This window comes from Temnothorax americanus, unplaced genomic scaffold (assembly GCF_048541705.1).
Source record: "Temnothorax americanus isolate GAGA-0224 unplaced genomic scaffold, ASM4854170v1 Scaffold1, whole genome shotgun sequence".
In the NCBI taxonomy this organism is placed as follows: Eukaryota; Metazoa; Arthropoda; class Insecta; order Hymenoptera; family Formicidae; genus Temnothorax; species Temnothorax americanus.
Genome location: NW_027509230.1, coordinates 5,485,676 through 5,502,996, shown reverse-complemented (window position 1 = coordinate 5,502,996; position 17,321 = coordinate 5,485,676). Strand labels below are relative to the sequence as shown.

Sequence of the window (17,321 nt, the reverse complement as noted above, 5' to 3'; positions counted from 1 at the left end):
TTTACGTTGGTATACCTTTACAATGACAAAGGTCGTGGGCGTAAATCTTCGCGCGGGAATCAATATTTTCTGCGAGAATAAGACACATTACGAAGAAACAAAGCGACATATGCCACAAAAAAAGAGAGACTTATATAGCATACTGACAGAGAAGAAAGAGAGAAAAGAAGGAAAGAGCGGAGGGAAAGAACGCGATATAGAGAGGAAAGAGCGAGCGAGAGACGAGAAACAGAGAGAAGTAGAAAGAGACATAAGAAGAAAGACAAGAAGACAGCGAGAGGAAGAGAAAAAGAATGAGAGAGAGGGGGGGAAAGAGAAAGAGAAGCAATGCGACAGTCACTACATTCGCGGTTAGCTCGAGCGAGAGGGCGCATGGCCTTGGCCGTTGCTGCGGGGTAATTCAGTCAAGGTTTCGGCCGATGAACTTCCTCCAACGGGAGGAAGGAGACTCCGGCCGGCCGTGGTAGGGACGAGTCGAACCAATCGCGCGGCTGCGGGGCCTACCGAGCTGACGGCCGATTGGTCGGGCCCGTCGCGGCCGCGACAGCACGGCATACCGTGACGGGCCCGCAGCGACTTGTCAGTGACCTCCAGCATTGAAAATACGATGAACTCTCTCGGGGGGCCCTGTAAGAGAGCTTACGGAGCAATGTGTTGAGTGTCCTCTACTACATACTAGGTAGCCAGGGCGTAGACATTGTAGATGGTCGAGGCACAGCCTGATAGCCTGGCAGCCGAGCAGGCACATCAATCCCTCCCCTCCACCTCCAAGTAACTCAGAGTAAGGGCTGCACGGCCCCCAGGTAACCAACACTCGGCAGCGCCGAACAAGAGTCAGACCAACGCGAACCTCCCTCGAGCGAAGACTTACTTTCACTCTCTCTTCAGGCTACTATCCGCTCGCGCTCAGCTCTGCTACCAATCCGTCGCGTCGTCTGTCGCGAGCTTCACTGCAGCGTCTGTCCGTAACCTTTGCAACAGTCGCAGATCGCGCCGATCGTTCGCGTGCTTCGATATTCGGAAAGTTGAACGTTGCAGTTGCACGTGGACTCGCGCGCGTATACGCACGTGCGAATCAATATTTATTGGTGATTGGTCAGTGAGCGTGGTGACAGTGAGAGCGGGATGAGAACAAGTGGAACAGTATCGTAAACCTCCGGGACAATATGTGGACTCTTATTAATCGTTTTCTCAGTGTAGTGTGGTGAATAAACGGATGTTAAATCAGTCGGAAAGGAGAGCGTTAACGACGGAGACTCTCCTGAACAAATCATGATCCTTATTCCGGACAGTAGCGCGCAGGACACCCTGGCTACGTCACCCACAACCGAATTGCTGATCCCCAGCGTATCCTCGCACGATTCCCGCGCGTCCAACGTGTCGCGCGTACCCAGTCAGGGCATGTCTAGTCCGTATCATGTAATGCAGTTAGCGGATCATCATCGTCTTAGTCCCAGTATGCCAACGATGGATTCGACCGTCTCATCCGCTAAACCCGAGCCTGAGCTCAACATAGGTACGCGTTTTTTTTCTTCATAACAGCGAAGCGACGATGCAAATAGCAAAAATTTGCGACTGGCGTGCAAGCGTAAAACGGGACGGGATCGCGATGCCGCGACAGTGGGTGAAAGCAGAAAGTTGTAATGCGGCGCGATGCTGTAACCCGCTACACGCGCGAGGGAGGAGAAAGTGTTCTTCTTTCCCTCCCACCTTTCTCTCGCGCAGCGCGAGAGGAGAAGAAGCCGCGGGAGAGGATATCGTTACGACCTGCATTAACGGAACGCGTTTTTCTCGTTTGTTTCAGAATTCGACGGGACCACTGTGTTGTGCCGGGTCTGTGGTGACAAGGCATCCGGTTTTCATTATGGAGTTCATTCCTGCGAGGGATGTAAGGTGAGTACCGCAGCAGATCATTTATTTGTTACACAACGATCCGATTCCTCTGGCTATCGTCTCTTCGAACTCTTACATTACAATTGTTCGAACTTTTCCGTCGGAGACGCTGACGGAATCTAATCTCGCATGAGCGATCGGAAATGCCGTGTATTTTCGCGCCAAGCGATTTCGATATGTAAATTCGTCCCAGTTTTGTCAAGAGAACCGATCTTGCTTTAGCGTAAACATCGACTGATTCATAATCAGAGAAATAAAAGTTAGGAATGATTTTATAAATTTAATACACTTACAAAACAAAATGCATCAAATTAAAAAATGAAAAAATTATAAGAAAAGAAATATAATCATATTTGCGTTAAAATTCACTTCAAATTGCTTAAAGAATCCATAGATTCAAGACGCAGCTATAGATATGTTATAACTTCTTCCATCTAAGAATATCGAAATCGCGGATGCGCGATGCTGTGCGGCGCGACCAGAGTGAATGTGAGTGAATGTAAATACGTGATATGAGACCACCAAGGCTAAATAGGAGCTATCCAAGCGGCCAAACGCGGATTAACCTTGGTCACGCGGAAATCATAAGAGATTTGAGGTGGTCCTTGAAGTTATTTCACGACCCGGCAATTCCTCCGCATCGGCAGAGGATCTCGTGAAGGCCTCCTTCGATTATTCTGTATTGTCATGGTCATCGTGATCATTATGCATGTACTTTTTAACTATAAAGCGATCAATACATCATAGTTAAAAGCATCGATCATCAATCATTTTCTTATATAGATTTTAGTCAATGTCAGTCCTGTTTCTGCGCCATTTTTGTTACAAGACGTTCGCCGTTATGTTATGGGAGGGATATGACTAGGCGGAAAAAATGCGACATATTTGTTTTACCACCCGCGATATTTCCGTTTCAATGAAATTCAGAAAAAGGTCCGAAGCAGGTAGACATGTCGGATTCTTTTTTCAAAGTCCTTTTTTCAAAGCCAGTGGTTCAAATGGTTCCTGTGTCAGGCTAATGTTCCATCCAAAATTGTCGAGTAAGACATTTTATGAAGATCTGAGAATTCTGAAAATGTTATTCAGGCTAGAGTTACTCTGCATTTTAATTGTCTCCTCAACGTCTGTACGTGTTGAGAAACATAGAATTTTTCTTCGTCAGATCAGCATCTTTTGTTTCGTTTGTATGCATCGACTCGGCCGGAAGCGGATAGTAGGGTCAGCATCGGCTATCGACGCGTTTTAGGAAGTGAAGGAACGGCGCCACTACCCACCGCCGACTTTACCACCTCCATAACCACGCGATGTGGTGGAGGTGGTCTGGTCATGCTACCAGGTACCTTGGATCGTTCGCGCTCGCAGATCAACTTAGACCGCTCGCGCGATAACTTCGTGCCATCGTCTTTCTCCTCATCTCGTGTTTCACGTTATTTATTTTGATTTTTTTTTTTTACGAAATATATATGTATTTATGATCTCAAGATATTTCCTAATCGAATCGTCACATGGATTATGTGATATGCCTTTTACAAAACTTGTTGATAAGTGATAGATGTTTACAGCACAGAATTATGATAAATTATTAAAAGAGATTAAAATCTTTCAACATTTGTAAATCTTTCTAATCTTTATTTATATTTGTATCTATTCTCGTTTTGCAAAAACGATTATATGAATGGACAAATGCACGGAACATAAATTTTGAAATTAGACTGAATAAATAGCTGGGCACTAAATGCATCTCTTTCAAAGTGTTCACAATACATGAGTAATAATTGTTTTGGCGGCTTTTCTCACCGATATAATCGAGCGGAGGTAATGGAGCTTCCAATAGACATCCTGCTGCGGAGAAACCAGAGGAGAGCCCCAAAAGAGAGGAGATAAAAGAGAGAGTTGGGCCTACCGAAAAACCGAGATGATGATTACAACCGCGGGGAAGCGAAAGTATCGAAAAGATCTTTCGATCAATAGCGCAGCGGCAGGTACTTCTGCTTTCATTGCTCCTATTGTAGGCACGGAAAAAAGGAACTACATCGACCGCATTTTGTATGAAAACACCTGACTAAGGACTCCTTTTTCCGTCTCCTTCGTCGATCATCCTCCTGCTTCTGCTCGCCGTTCCGACGGCTGAAATTCACTGAGGAGACTAATCGCTCGGACAGAGTCATGGCCCCCGACTGGTTGACTAGGTCAGTAACTTATAGCCGCAGCGCCGTAAGAGGCACTAAGCCGAACGAGTCTCCACCGAGTGACCTAGCCGCTAGCGGTAGAGCGTCTTAAGGTACTGGAAGAGGGGCTTGTGGAAAGGGAAGAGAACGCGGAAGAGTGTTAGATATCTTTAAGACTAGGTCGCTCGGTCACACTACTACACAGTTGCACTATTTCGCTCTACTGTCTCATCAGTAGAACGCTACTTTTCTCCTCGCGTCATAGACTGCAGTATTGAAATATTAATTTCGCCAGAAGAACAAAAAATGCTGACGTAACATGTAAAACGTCATATGATTGTCAAGAAAGCGAATACGATATTTTTGCATACTTGAATACTTTGTGTTATTCAATAAATTCGGAAATATTTCAAAAATAGACAAAAAATGCCGTTAAAAAAATCGAAGTTTTAAATTGTTAAGATTCAACAATCGGGAATATCGAAACCCTTTCTAATATGAGATGAATCACATCAAAAGCTATGATAACAATATATCGAGTATCTCGTTCTTCTCAAATTAAAAATAAATTCATTAAAGGATCACGCAGGAGAATAAAATAGATGCAGTATTTTAAATATTTTAGATCAATTTGAGTTAAATCGATTGCAGTTCGAGAACAGTCGAATGGCGCTATTATCGCTCTACTCCTGCCATTATAACGGTACATATCACAGCGAATTAGATTTGAAATAAATATAATTTTCACACAGTATTTTTCGTTAGTATTGCGTGCTTCGATTGATTTATAAAACACAGTTTGATTTCGTTAAACATCTTTCATCCTGTTAACATTAAACTCGAATTTTTAATTAGAAAATTTTTTATCTCGAAGTCAGAAAATATAAAATTAAAGTTTGACATACATATAAACCTTCATCAAAATCAATCGCCGCAAAGGAACTCTTACGTGGCTAATCTTCTCGAAGGCATTAGAAATTATTTCGGAAAAGAATGAGACTTTTTAGTTAGTGGAGCTCCTCTTTAAATTTCCGTAATACAAAACAATCGGTGGAGGTGCACGTCGGCGTCGGCACTTTTTCCGGAGGGTTGAAATCAGGCGACCAGTGCATTAACCCTCCGGTCGTCGACCCTCCGAGCCAGTTACGTCACTCTCCCTCTTCCTCCACCTCCTCCGCCTCCTCCTTCTCCTCCCTCATCCCGCTGCCCTCGCCGCACACCCCCTTCCCACAGGGAAGCCTTCCCCCACTCTCCCCTCCTCTCTCTCGGGTAACCGTCATTTTTGACGTCGTAACGAGTCGCGATCTCATTTTCATTTGATTGCGCGAGTATTTCGGTGCTCGCTTGAGGTTACCGACCCCGGTGCATCTACTTTAGAATCGGGTCAGCCGCTTATTATCGTGGTAGGTGTTCGCTCGACGTGGTATTTGTCCACCGAAGCGGGAGCTCTTCGAGATAACGCTTCTCCACGGGGCAAAATCGGACCGCCGTAATTTTTACACCCGATATATTCGTCTTGTGAAACACGATATCATCAGCCAAAAGTATAATAGATCACTTCTGCCATTCAAAGATCGTGCGTCATTCCGCTTGATGCGATTAGCGACACCCAATGACTTTTCGAAGAAGAATTCAGAATTCAAAAGGGTAAATCCCGTTGCACAAATTGACATTAATTTGTTAATAATAGAAGGATCAAAAAGACATTTCCAGAAAAAAATTAAATTAAATTAATTCCTAACCATTTATAAATCTTTTGCAGATCATTTTTCAGAGATGTAAATATCGATAAGTCTTTTGATTAGGTCGATCCATGATAATCAATAAATGACCGCGGCATAATTTGGTAAGAATCTCATTTATGCAAATGCAATCAGGATCGGTACCTGGATGTTATAACTAAATCATATCGCCGCTATATCGTTCGGCAGTACCAGCATAGTACAAAACTACGCGCACGGGAGCAGCCATCTCTGACCTCTGCGATCGACTTTACCGATATCGATGCCCGGGCAACAGAACGGAACGGCAAATTCTTGGGGTCGTAGGAGAGTGCTAGAACGAGCTAGAGAACGAGCGAGCGGTTAATGCCCCCAAGCAGAGCGGAGAGTGTTGCGACTGTTGGAGCGGCGCGCGCACGCGCACGCGCGCGCGTTACGTACGTCACCGTTACTCCGTTTCGCGTCCTCCTCTCTCCCTCTTTGGCATCAAACCTCCTACTTTTACTATGGTACCTCACGCCCCCACTCTCCTCGCGTGGTAGCAGATACGCTCACCTTCCCCTACCGTCCCTCAGACAGATCGCCATCCCTCCTCCCCCCTGTTCGTTGCAGCAGTCGTGCGCTCCGGTCGTTGGCCCCGCGACCACATCGTGTGTATATCCCACACTCTCTTCACCTATATATGTGCACATATATGCAGGCGTATAACGCGTATACAACCCCGTACCACCGTCACCGACCGACGCGTGGCGGACGTCTCTTCTGCCAGCTACTAGTGTCGTCGCTGCACTTCCACGGAAAATAAAATTGGAACTTCAACGGCCGCCGCGCCGGCCGGACAACGACGATGCCACTAAATCGCGAGGCTAATCCTCGCGTGATTCCATCCCAGATTGGAATCGAGAAAATCCATTATGTCAGTTTTTATCGATCTCACATTACCGCACACTGCTGTGTCGCGGCGTGTCTCAGCTTCAATTTCAAGAAATTAAAGATTTCTTTCTACAATTCTTTTAAACATTATAGTCTAGAGAGATACTAGGATAGTAATTAATTTTTCAGTTAATAAGATCTCGCGGAAATGAGATTTTTTTCTCGCTGCTGGATCGAGAACGGAGAATAACAGAACTTTCTCGACCCGGCGAAAGTTTCCTTTGATTCTCCTCTCGATGCATTTTTCCTGAAACCATTGTTGAATTCAGTGTTCCCTGTCCGAATTGTTAAGCAAAGAAAAATATTTCTATCATCGGTATTTAAAATTATAGTATTATTAATAATAATATAAATTCGTACAAATCAAATTAGCACCGAAATTAATGAGAAATCTGAAGTATAATTTTTAGAGCAGAGTTAAAATATTGATCATAGATTCTCTAGCCTATTTCATAAAGATTTTGAGAATAAGACGCGTGCGCAAAAGGAACACTCGCAACTTGAGGTAGCGCGCGAAGGTGGTCGCCCCCTGACCCGTCACGGGCCATGCACGGTTCGAGAGATCGATGCACCGCATTCCCCCACACACCTCCTCCTTCACCCTGCGCTCGTCGGATTCCCGCCGACCGAGAGGTTCAACAGGGGTTGCTGGCTTCGTCCGGGCATCCACGATGATAACTCGTGGCCCGATTTCGCTGTGATTCTAATGATTTTTCGCAAAAAGAAATTATCTCGAATCATAAATTTTTCAGATCTATAAAAGGGTGTGAAAATGTTTTTATATTGAAGTACTTTCATAGTTATATTTCGAAACAACAAACAATATTTGAGATATATTACAATAAGCTAAATTTCAAAACGAATCTTAATTGTAGAATATCAAGCTACGAATTATCGTTACGCCATCTCATGGAGCTACCTTCTCTCGTTCGAAAGATCGAAGACGTAATTCGCCACCGAACTCAACCGATTGGAATGATCGAAGGTAGCGAGGCTTAACATTGGCAACGCTGACAGTTCATTGACTTGCATCAAACGCTCGCGCCGATTGACAGCCCGGGCGCGGAGGTGCAACGGTACATCGTTCTCTCGATGGGCTCCGCACGAAGTTGAGGTAGGCGAGGTCGCGCGTCTGACGTCACGGCAGAGTTACTCGGCGACGAGCATCGCTAACTTTTCGTACGCGTACGTGCATCGACGCGGCCGTCGACGCGACAACGACGACGACGACAACGTGACGAGCACAGAAACATATAGAAGCTTCGCGAAGGGTCCCCCACGCGTTGCGCGTTACGTAATCGTCTCGCGAGGTCACTGACCGATACACAACGGGAAGTACCTTCACACTAACCTACCCCTTTCCCAATTTTTATTCATTTCGACCTCTCGTCTTCTTCATCGTGTCTCCGTAGCGAACTAACGAACCAGATTCCGGAGTAAAGATAAAAATGATACACAAGTAGGCAAAGAATTTGTATATTCACACTTATTTGCGAGTGGGTGGATATTACATAGGAGTATCAACGCGAGGGTAGGAACCAAGAGGTGGAGGTAGGGCAGGTCGTTCGGAGAGGGTGGCTCCTCCGGTCGGTAGGTGGGGAGGAGGGAGGGAAGAAACCCGTTATAGTAGAGCGCCCGCGAGCCTCTATGGTAGCGCTCGTAGTAGATACGACGAAGAGGACATCATCTAGGGTTCACTCCAGCGCGAGAGAGAGAAACTGGGAACTGGAGAAAGAGAGAAACCAAAGAGGGAGACGGCCGAGGAGCGCCAGTCCGCGCAAGGGGGACTCTCACTTTCACGCGGTGAACTGCGGGTGAACGTCCGGGAATTAGGTCACAGTGTCCCCCACCTCGGTACGCCAGAGGCAATGTGCCGAGGCTCTATGTTCTCTGTGCTAGAAAGAGCCAGTCCACAGCCAAGCTTCGATACAAACGGTCGCTTCTTTCCCCTACGAAACCTCGCGTTGTACTTAAGGTACGCGCGTCCATCGTGGAGCCGAGTATCCGCGAAGAGACTCCACGCGGGTTTGGTGAACGCGAATTATACGTGAGGACAGTGACCGATGCGAGCTACCAAAGATATAATTCCCGTTTTCGCGGAGAATACTCTTACCTAAGTAGCGTCCATTAGTTTCAAACCGAAGGATACGTAGCGAGTGATAATCATTTGGTTAATCCGCGCGAACTAAACGGTGCGGTGATTTATCGTATTCGTTCGGTTCGTCAGACGCCGTGCGAATCTTAATCTCAGCCGGAGTGAATTAATGGGGTGCTTGTGCGAATGTGATCTGGCCGCCCCGCGTTCGGGGACCGATTGCTCATCGGGGTCTTCGTCGGACAGCGACGGTCAGATTGACGAGGGTTTTGTTGGTGATTCGCAGGGCTTCTTTCGTCGGAGCATCCAGCAAAAGATTCAATATCGTCCGTGCACCAAGAATCAACAGTGCAGCATTCTCCGAATCAACAGGAATCGCTGTCAGTATTGCCGTCTCAAAAAGTGCATCGCCGTCGGCATGAGTCGCGATGGTAAGTCTCTTAATATTTTATGCATGAGAATAAATTTTGTCGCCTTAAATGAAATTGGTGAATCGATTATTGTTGAAAGATAAGTCGCGAGCTATCTCAAGTAAATTTATCTGATATCTGAGACCTAATTAGCTTAATTAATCTCTTATATTTAAACGTCAAAAACGCTATCGCCAATCTTGCAAGCATATTCGCAAATTTACAATTAGCGAGCTCTTTTGATCAAAATTTGTTGTCACACTAATTAGGTAAAGCGCCGCATAATCTTCCTTTCTTCTTTCGCGCGTTTATGCACTTCATAAAAGAGTTTCTAAAATTTAGTTTGCCGGGTCATTGACCGTTTGCGTAACGTCTTTCCCATCGACACGATGGAGTGTCGCAACGGGCGAAAGTTGCCAATTCGCCGTTTGAGAAAGCAACGGCGATTATCTTTCATTGGCGTAATCAGAGCTTGCTTTCTTTCCGACGAATTGATAAAATTCCCGGTCGCCTTTTGTCGAATAATCGGTAACGCAGCTGCGCGGGATGCTGCACAGCATCTCCCGCCCGGATCATTGACCTAGGTCGTCGACATGTCGTGCGAGTGCCAATATATATACATATATCTAGTTCTTTCGACGAAATTAGAACGCGCTCTTCTCCAAATAGATATAAAACTTTATATTTTTATCAAACGACAACGCGCGGTGGCATGAAAATCTTTCGTCTTGAAAATCGGTGCGAAAAAGTGCGCTTATTGATATCAACGCGATTCGCGGGGTCAATAGACGGCCGTTGCTCGTCTGGCGGGTGACTTGGTGTCCGTAGAAAGAGTACCGCTACTCGCCGCTACGTCCCCCGGTGACCCTCCCACCTTCTTCCACCTTCCTTTCCCAGCACCGCACCTCCCTGTCGCCGCGCTTCGTCACCGTCCTTCTTGTTCCCCACCTCGAAGAACGATCGTTGTCGCTCGCCTGGCTTCTTCGGTCGTGGAACGCAGCCATCCCCCACCGACGGCGATGGCGCGCCGTCGCGTGGCGCTACACTCCATGCGGAGACCTCGCGAACTTTGCTTCCTAACTACATTCTCCCTTCCTCAATACGTTCCTCTCCTCCGCAAATCCCCCCCACTTTCCTCGTCGTCTGAATTCACCTGGCTGGTAGGCGCATGCTCCCGTCGCGGGCTACCGTCTGGCCAGAGCCGTACGCCGTACGTGACTAACTGGTCATAGCGCTTCACGCCTCGCTACGGATAACTTGTCCTCGTCATCGTCGTTATCATGACCGGGCGCGTTGTACCCACAATTGCGTCGTAAACCTTTGTAAACGCAACCCGGCTTACACCCTGAGATGAAACGATTGCAGCAAGCTCAGGGCGGAATTGACAAACTCCAAACTGGCAGAACAAAAATGTTATAACTGCACTTTTGAATACTGATCAAGTCACTTTGTCCAAGTTATTATATCAGATGCGGGTCCCGTTACTCGTGAATAGACTAATGGTAAATCCAATTATACAAAACTTTCTATCAAGATGAAAATAAACCAAATCAGTAGTTCGTTTTAGCTTATAAGAGCATGTCTTCAACGTTAAAGATCGATAGTCCGCAAATAGATAAAGCTGGCTATCGACAGCTGGTGACAGGGCAGGTAGCTAGCAAGGGGTTGCACAAGGTCGCCGAGAGTAAGTTACCCCCAACAAAGGAAGTTCGCATCTGCGCATAGACAAGTCCAACTATCTCTCTCGCTCCTCACGCCGGGTGCTACGGCTTGACGCGTCGTACATTTGCTCGCTATATACTGTATATAGGTCGGCGGTACGCCTCGTGCGGCTGTCGCTGAAACCAAGTTCAAGGCCAAAGGCTCGGCAAAGGCCACATTCGCGCGTGATGGTGGGGGTCGTTGATGGTTGAATAAGTGGAGGGGCTGTTGAACGCAACCGCGGAACATCACTCAGTCGGCGGTGATGCTGTCTCGTGTTTGCACGCGTACCGCGGTCGCGCTCGTTATACAAACCTCGAGCGGCAAACCTCTCCGTCGCAGCACGCGCTATCTCGCGTCGTGCGATCGCTTGGAGTGACCCGCGACTTCGCGAGTCAGCCGAGAGGATCGTTCGTGGCTTGTCAGTCAAGAACGCGCAACATTATAGAGTCGAGGAACCCTCGCGTGCCGAGTGACAATCGCGGTGTCAGATGATAGTGATCTGGTGCCGATAGAGAGAAGTCAACCACGTGCGTGAAAGTGCGAGTAGAATTGAAAATTAATCCGTGATTTTTTTAACGTGGTGCACGTTTCCCTGAACCGTCATGGGAGACGAGTTGCCGATTCTGAAAGGGATCCTCAACGGAGTAGTCAACTATCATAATGCACGTAGGTGTCCTTTCGGTAACGATTTTGACATTCGGAACGGTGGCGATAGCGATCGAACGTTTAGCGCACTTTCTAATTGAAGATTCGCAACGCGCGAAGCAACAGCAGTGCTTGTGCGCGCGTGAGCGCGTGGGCACTTTCATCTCTCCCGCGAGAAAGTCGTGCGCTTTCCCCTCTGACTTTTTTTCACCTTTGGCGCGAAACCATATCTGGTGTGACGGTACTCACGCTTTGAATGGTCGTTGGTTTTACCGCGATCGAGAGTCGCGTTTCTTTCGACTCTCTCGCGCGCGCCCGGCCCGATGCGAACATCACGCGAGTACCGACATTCGTTCGCGCGAAGGTCAACCCCGCGATAGCGGTCGGATCCGTCGCATGATTCACCCATTTTGATCGCATTAACTATTTATCGTCGTCCTTCCTTTTGCGTGCGACGTACGAGCCTCATGACACACATGCACGCACACACACACCCACACACACACACACACGTCTAACCCATTTTGCCCTGTTTCTGATTACAGCGGTACGATTCGGCCGCGTGCCCAAGCGTGAGAAAGCCAGGATTCTGGCTGCTATGCAGCAGAGCTCCCACAGCCGTTCTCAGGAAAAGGCGGTAGCGGCCGAGCTGGAGGACGAGCAGCGTCTGCTACAAACCGTTGTGCGAGCCCACATCGATACATGCGACTTCACCAGGGACAAAGTGGCCCCAATCCTCGCCAGAGCCCGCGAGACCCCTAACTACACCGCGTGTCCACCAACCTTGGTAAGCAAGCTCGACCTTTCTTTCCTCTTGACATTGACGCGGGTTATGCAAGCCATCCGCGTTTGAGATTTGAACGGTCGGCATCTACGCTGACGTCAATAACTACGCGGGCCTTGGGCCGTCTTGATCTTTCAAGCGTTCTACGCGGAAATCGCGCGAGAACCAGGCGACCTCGGCTGCCGCGAAGGAGGAAGCGAGACCCGACGAGAGCGCGTAAATGTTTCGCCTCGCATCGTCTCGTCCCGCGCCTCGTTTCGCCACGCGATGCTCTTCCGAGTAATGATAGCGACTTGGGCGACCTTCGGCATGATTTAACGATTCGTCGCCTCCTGACCTCGGAATTTGGTTCTTTTTGTTACAGGCATGCCCCTTGAATCCTAATCCGCAACCATTGACCGGACAGCAAGAATTACTTCAAGACTTCTCCAAAAGGTTCTCGCCGGCCATACGCGGTGTCGTGGAGTTCGCGAAACGCATACCTGGGTTCAACCTACTGGCACAGGACGACCAGGTCACTCTATTGAAGGCCGGTGTTTTCGAGGTACTGCTCGTGCGACTGGCCTGCATGTTCGATGCTCAAACGAACAGTATGATTTGCTTAAACGGCCAAGTGCTCAAACGAGAGTCCATCCATAATAGCAGTAACGCGCGATTCCTAATGGACTCGATGTTCGATTTCGCCGAGAGAGTCAACGCCTTGCGATTGTCCGACGCTGAGTTGGGACTGTTCTGCTCGGTAGTGGTGATCGCCGCCGACAGACCTGGGCTACGCAATACCGAACTGGTTGAGCGTATGCACAATAAACTCCGAAACGCTCTGCAGACGGTACTAGCACAGAACCATCCCCAGCATCCCGACATTCTCCGCGAACTTTTAAAGAAAATACCCGACCTAAAAACTCTGAATACCCTCCACTCTGAAAAACTGCTGGCTTTCAAAATGACCGAACAGCAACAGCAGTTGCAGGCCCAGCAGCAGCATCAACAGCAGCAACAAACGCAACACATCACACCGCAACAACAGCCGCATTGGCCAATGGAAGAGGAGCCCCCGGCTTCTTGGGGTTCCGCTTCGGACGTAACTTTAGACGAAGCGGTGAAGAGCCCTCTGGGTAGCGTATCGAGCACCGAGAGCACTTGTAGCGGCGAAGTTGCCTCTTTGACGGAATACCACCACGTAACCCCGGCCAGTGGTCATCATGCATCGAGTGCGCCCCTTCTGGCTGCTACCCTAGCTGGTGGACTCTGTCCACATAGACGCCGTGCGAACTCTGGCAGTACCAGTTCCGGCGATGACGAACTCCATCGTGCTACTATGTCAAAGACTCCACAGCCACCGCAATGTCGCAGTTTTCGCAAGTTGGATTCACCAAGCGACAGCGGAATCGAATCCGGCACCGAGAAACCCGACAAACCGGCCAGCAGCAGTGCCAGCAGCGCTCCCACTTCTGTGTGCTCGAGTCCACGCTCGGAGGACAAGGAAGTCGAGGACATGCCGGTGCTGAAGCGCGTACTTCAGGCACCTCCCCTGTACGATACCAACTCGCTGATGGACGAGGCTTACAAGCCCCACAAGAAGTTCCGCGCTTTGCGCCAGAAGGATAGCGCCGAGGCCGAGCCGGCCGTGGTGGTTCAGCACACGCAGTCTCAGTTACATCTGCATCTAACTTCGCCACCAGCGCGCAGTCCACCCACTCAAACGACGCAATCTCAGTGCCCGCAAACCGCGAGTTTGCTGAGCAGCACGCATTCCACCCTTGCGAGAAGCCTGATGGAGGGCCCGCGGATGACGGCGGAACAACTGAAGCGTACGGACATCATACACAACTATATAATGCGTGGCGAAGCCAGTCCTAGGTCGCCGACGGTATCGCCATCGCCCGCGGAGCAGTGCGCATCGACGACCACCGTGACCACACGCTCGACGCAAGGATCTCAGGGTCTCCTGCAATGCGCCACCACGAGTTATTCGAACAGATGGCCGGCCACCTCAGTGATTACGACGACGACAGGTGCGCGACAACAGCAGCAACAGCAGCAGCAACAGCAACAGCAACAGCAGCAGCAACAGCAACAGTCTTCCTCAGACTATCTCGCTGTTGCCAACTCTCCGGCTTCGTCACCGCGTTACCTCTCCGCGGCGGCAACTAGTAGTACGAGCACGAGTCCGAGGCCGACCTCGAGTACAGCGGCTACGTTGGTGTTAGCGGGCTGTCCGAGCAACATGATGGAGCTGCAGGTCGATATCGCGGATAGTCAGCAACCATTGAACCTATCCAAAAAGTCGCCATCCCCATCACCGTCACCCAGACCGCTCGTTGGACCTTGCAAAGCTCTCTCTCTCGAGGCGTAGTGTTCTCGCGAGCTCAAGTGATTTCCCGTAACAAGCACAGACGTGCGCGCGAGCGAGACCGAGATGTTTAATCCGTTAATCATCAACCGGCGAAAACTCGTCGTCGTGACGCGGTACAACCTTTCGCGGCCCTTAACTAGAAATGAAAGTGCCAGGACGCTCTGAGCGCGTAAAAAACCAAATAATTTATTAATTTAAACTACTTATCGCTAAAATCGCGCGAGAAAGGAGGTGGAGGTTACGGAGGAATGGACAGGGTACATCTCCGTGTATAATCACGAGGAAGACAGACGTTCAGTGGCGAGTTGTTTTCTCCGAGTGCGCGAAATGACGATGGACGGACACTTGCACGAAAGTGCCGATTCAATGAAAGCAACAGAGTGCCGTGTATTAGAGCCACCTATCCACCTAAAACTACCTATCTACCTGTCTACCTACCTAAAAACCTATCTGCTCTAGGTGTACATCTAGAAGATAGAGCATCTGCGACGGAAAAAAAAAGAAAGGTTGAGTGTTACAGAAATTAATAATCTATCTACATGTGATAATCATGGAAATCGCGCATCCTGTACAGTCTCCACCTCATTCATTGATCATCTACTCTACTATAATTATTAAATATTATGAAACTAATTAATATTATTGTAATATGTGTAAGGTATCATAACCGTAAAAAATTATCATTTCGTGTACGTGTAGAAAAAAGACGCGTATGATACTCTTGTGCGATGATGAGAGGCAGGCATAGAATGAATGGGGAAAAAAAAAGAGAATGAATGACGGATGAGCGTGCTTGTGCAAATGAGTCGGGGCAAATCGAAAAGCTTCTTGATCGCGGTGGCAACCGAGAAGATCGCGTACGCGATTTTAAAGAATTAAGCGTTTTGTTATGAGACTGATCGGCCCGCCGCGGCCACCAGTTTGCAATTACCGTACCTTTATATTACATGTCGTGTCTCTTCGTCGGGAAGACGACGCGAGAAGTAATTATATCCTCTAATCGCGTCGTATAGCGAGATAAGTATCGTAGGCCCGCTTAAACGCGTTATACAATATTATGTGTCGTGTGTGCATGCATGAAAGTCAGATTAGATAGATCGAGACGGGATTGCGAAAGAGAGAGCGAGAAAAAGAAAGAGAGTGGAGAGGAGATAGAGAAAGATAGAAAGGGAAAGAAGAAGAAAGAGAGAAGCCGCGAAGCGCTCGAGCGAAGCGGAGTTCCGATTAGAACGGCGAAACGCAATGTAAATAGTAGATTCGTAAGGCTATGTCCTGGTAGGCGCGAGTGAACCTCTTCTGCTTCTGAAAAAAATTCGTGATGAAAAGTTAGAAGATACGCGGCGGGCCACCGCCGACGTGTTGTTGAGACGCCCGCCCCGCCCGCTCCCTTTTAACTACCCTGCATATCCCAGTTCCAACATGAACATCGCATCGAATATGCATTACATTCACAATACGCTGAGTTGCGAGCGAGATAAAACCGATCTTGAAACCAGTTGTAGAAACACTTATGCCTCCTTTTGAGACGGACTAGATTCTCCTCTTGGTTCGACCTACAAGTCCGCCTTGAGTTTCGTATTGGCTTGGTCCTCAGATTAACGATTTAAATAGAGTCGCAATGAAGTTCGGTCAGATTAAAGGGAAGCTAGTACTCGTCAAGAATGGGGCATTAAAAGCACATTCAATCTTCCGGCTAGAATATAGCCTAGCCAGAGTGTCCCCTAAACACCCACTCCCTTTCCCCCCAGCTTAGAGGCCTCTGTATTTATTGTACCTAAAGAGAGAATGCATTTTCCTTCGCCGTGTCGCGTGTACCACATCCACCCGTTTGTCCAAGCAAATCCTCGTAGAATCCTTCTGACTGTCCTTACAAGAACACGCATATACACACAAGATGGACACATTTACACACGACAGCGACATATGTGCACATTGAGCGAACACTTATTCTTGTCCCCCCCCCTTCCCCCCGCAGACAACCTAGCGTTGATATTCGTAATACTTGTTATGCATAAACTACACATAATTATTATAGTAAACGATACATAAAGTATGATATATTTCCCTATCCATTAAGAAGAAGAATACAAACACAGCTGTTGTTTCTGGTGAAAAAACGAAAAATATGGATAAAATGTACTCTATTACAAGCAAGAAATGCAGCCCCGCATATTGCCCAGTGAGCACGTCATTTTGTACGCTTGGGAGTTGTGAGGTCGTCTGAATAAACATTGTCTGGTGAATTATACATAAAATAAATATCGTCTTCTTATTTTTTTTTTACCTCTAATCCACAGCCTTCCGATTTTTCCAAAAAATCTGAGATCTTATCCTGTCTTCCAAAAATATACAAACCCTTACCCGACGACAAATTCAATTTTATTTTTATTTATTTTATTCATATAAGCATGGAGTAAAATTCAAATTTAATATAATCAATATTAATATGATAATGTGTGTATGTACATCTCTAAAATTAATATTATATTTATGCATAAAAATAAAAACGACTCTGAACAATTGCTCTTATATTATTACTGTAGTCATTAGATGTGTAATCATTCAATTATATCAATAATCAAATATCTTGAATGTCAAATATTTCAGAAAAT

At 47.6% G+C, this 17,321-nt stretch overlaps 1 protein-coding gene across 1 annotated transcript; it reads left to right on the top strand.

Moving 5' to 3' along the window:
- Positions 1-1,201: 1,201 nt before the first annotated feature.
- E75 (ecdysone-induced protein 75) lies at positions 1,202-16,968 on the top strand. Its single transcript, XM_077417954.1, is given in 6 exon segments — positions 1,202-1,270; positions 1,273-1,516; positions 1,805-1,893; positions 9,097-9,241; positions 12,115-12,356; positions 12,718-16,968. Coding segments are annotated over 6 exon segments (2,766 nt in total). The 5' UTR covers positions 1,202-1,216; the 3' UTR covers positions 14,710-16,968.
- The last annotated feature ends 353 nt before the right edge of the window (positions 16,969-17,321 follow it).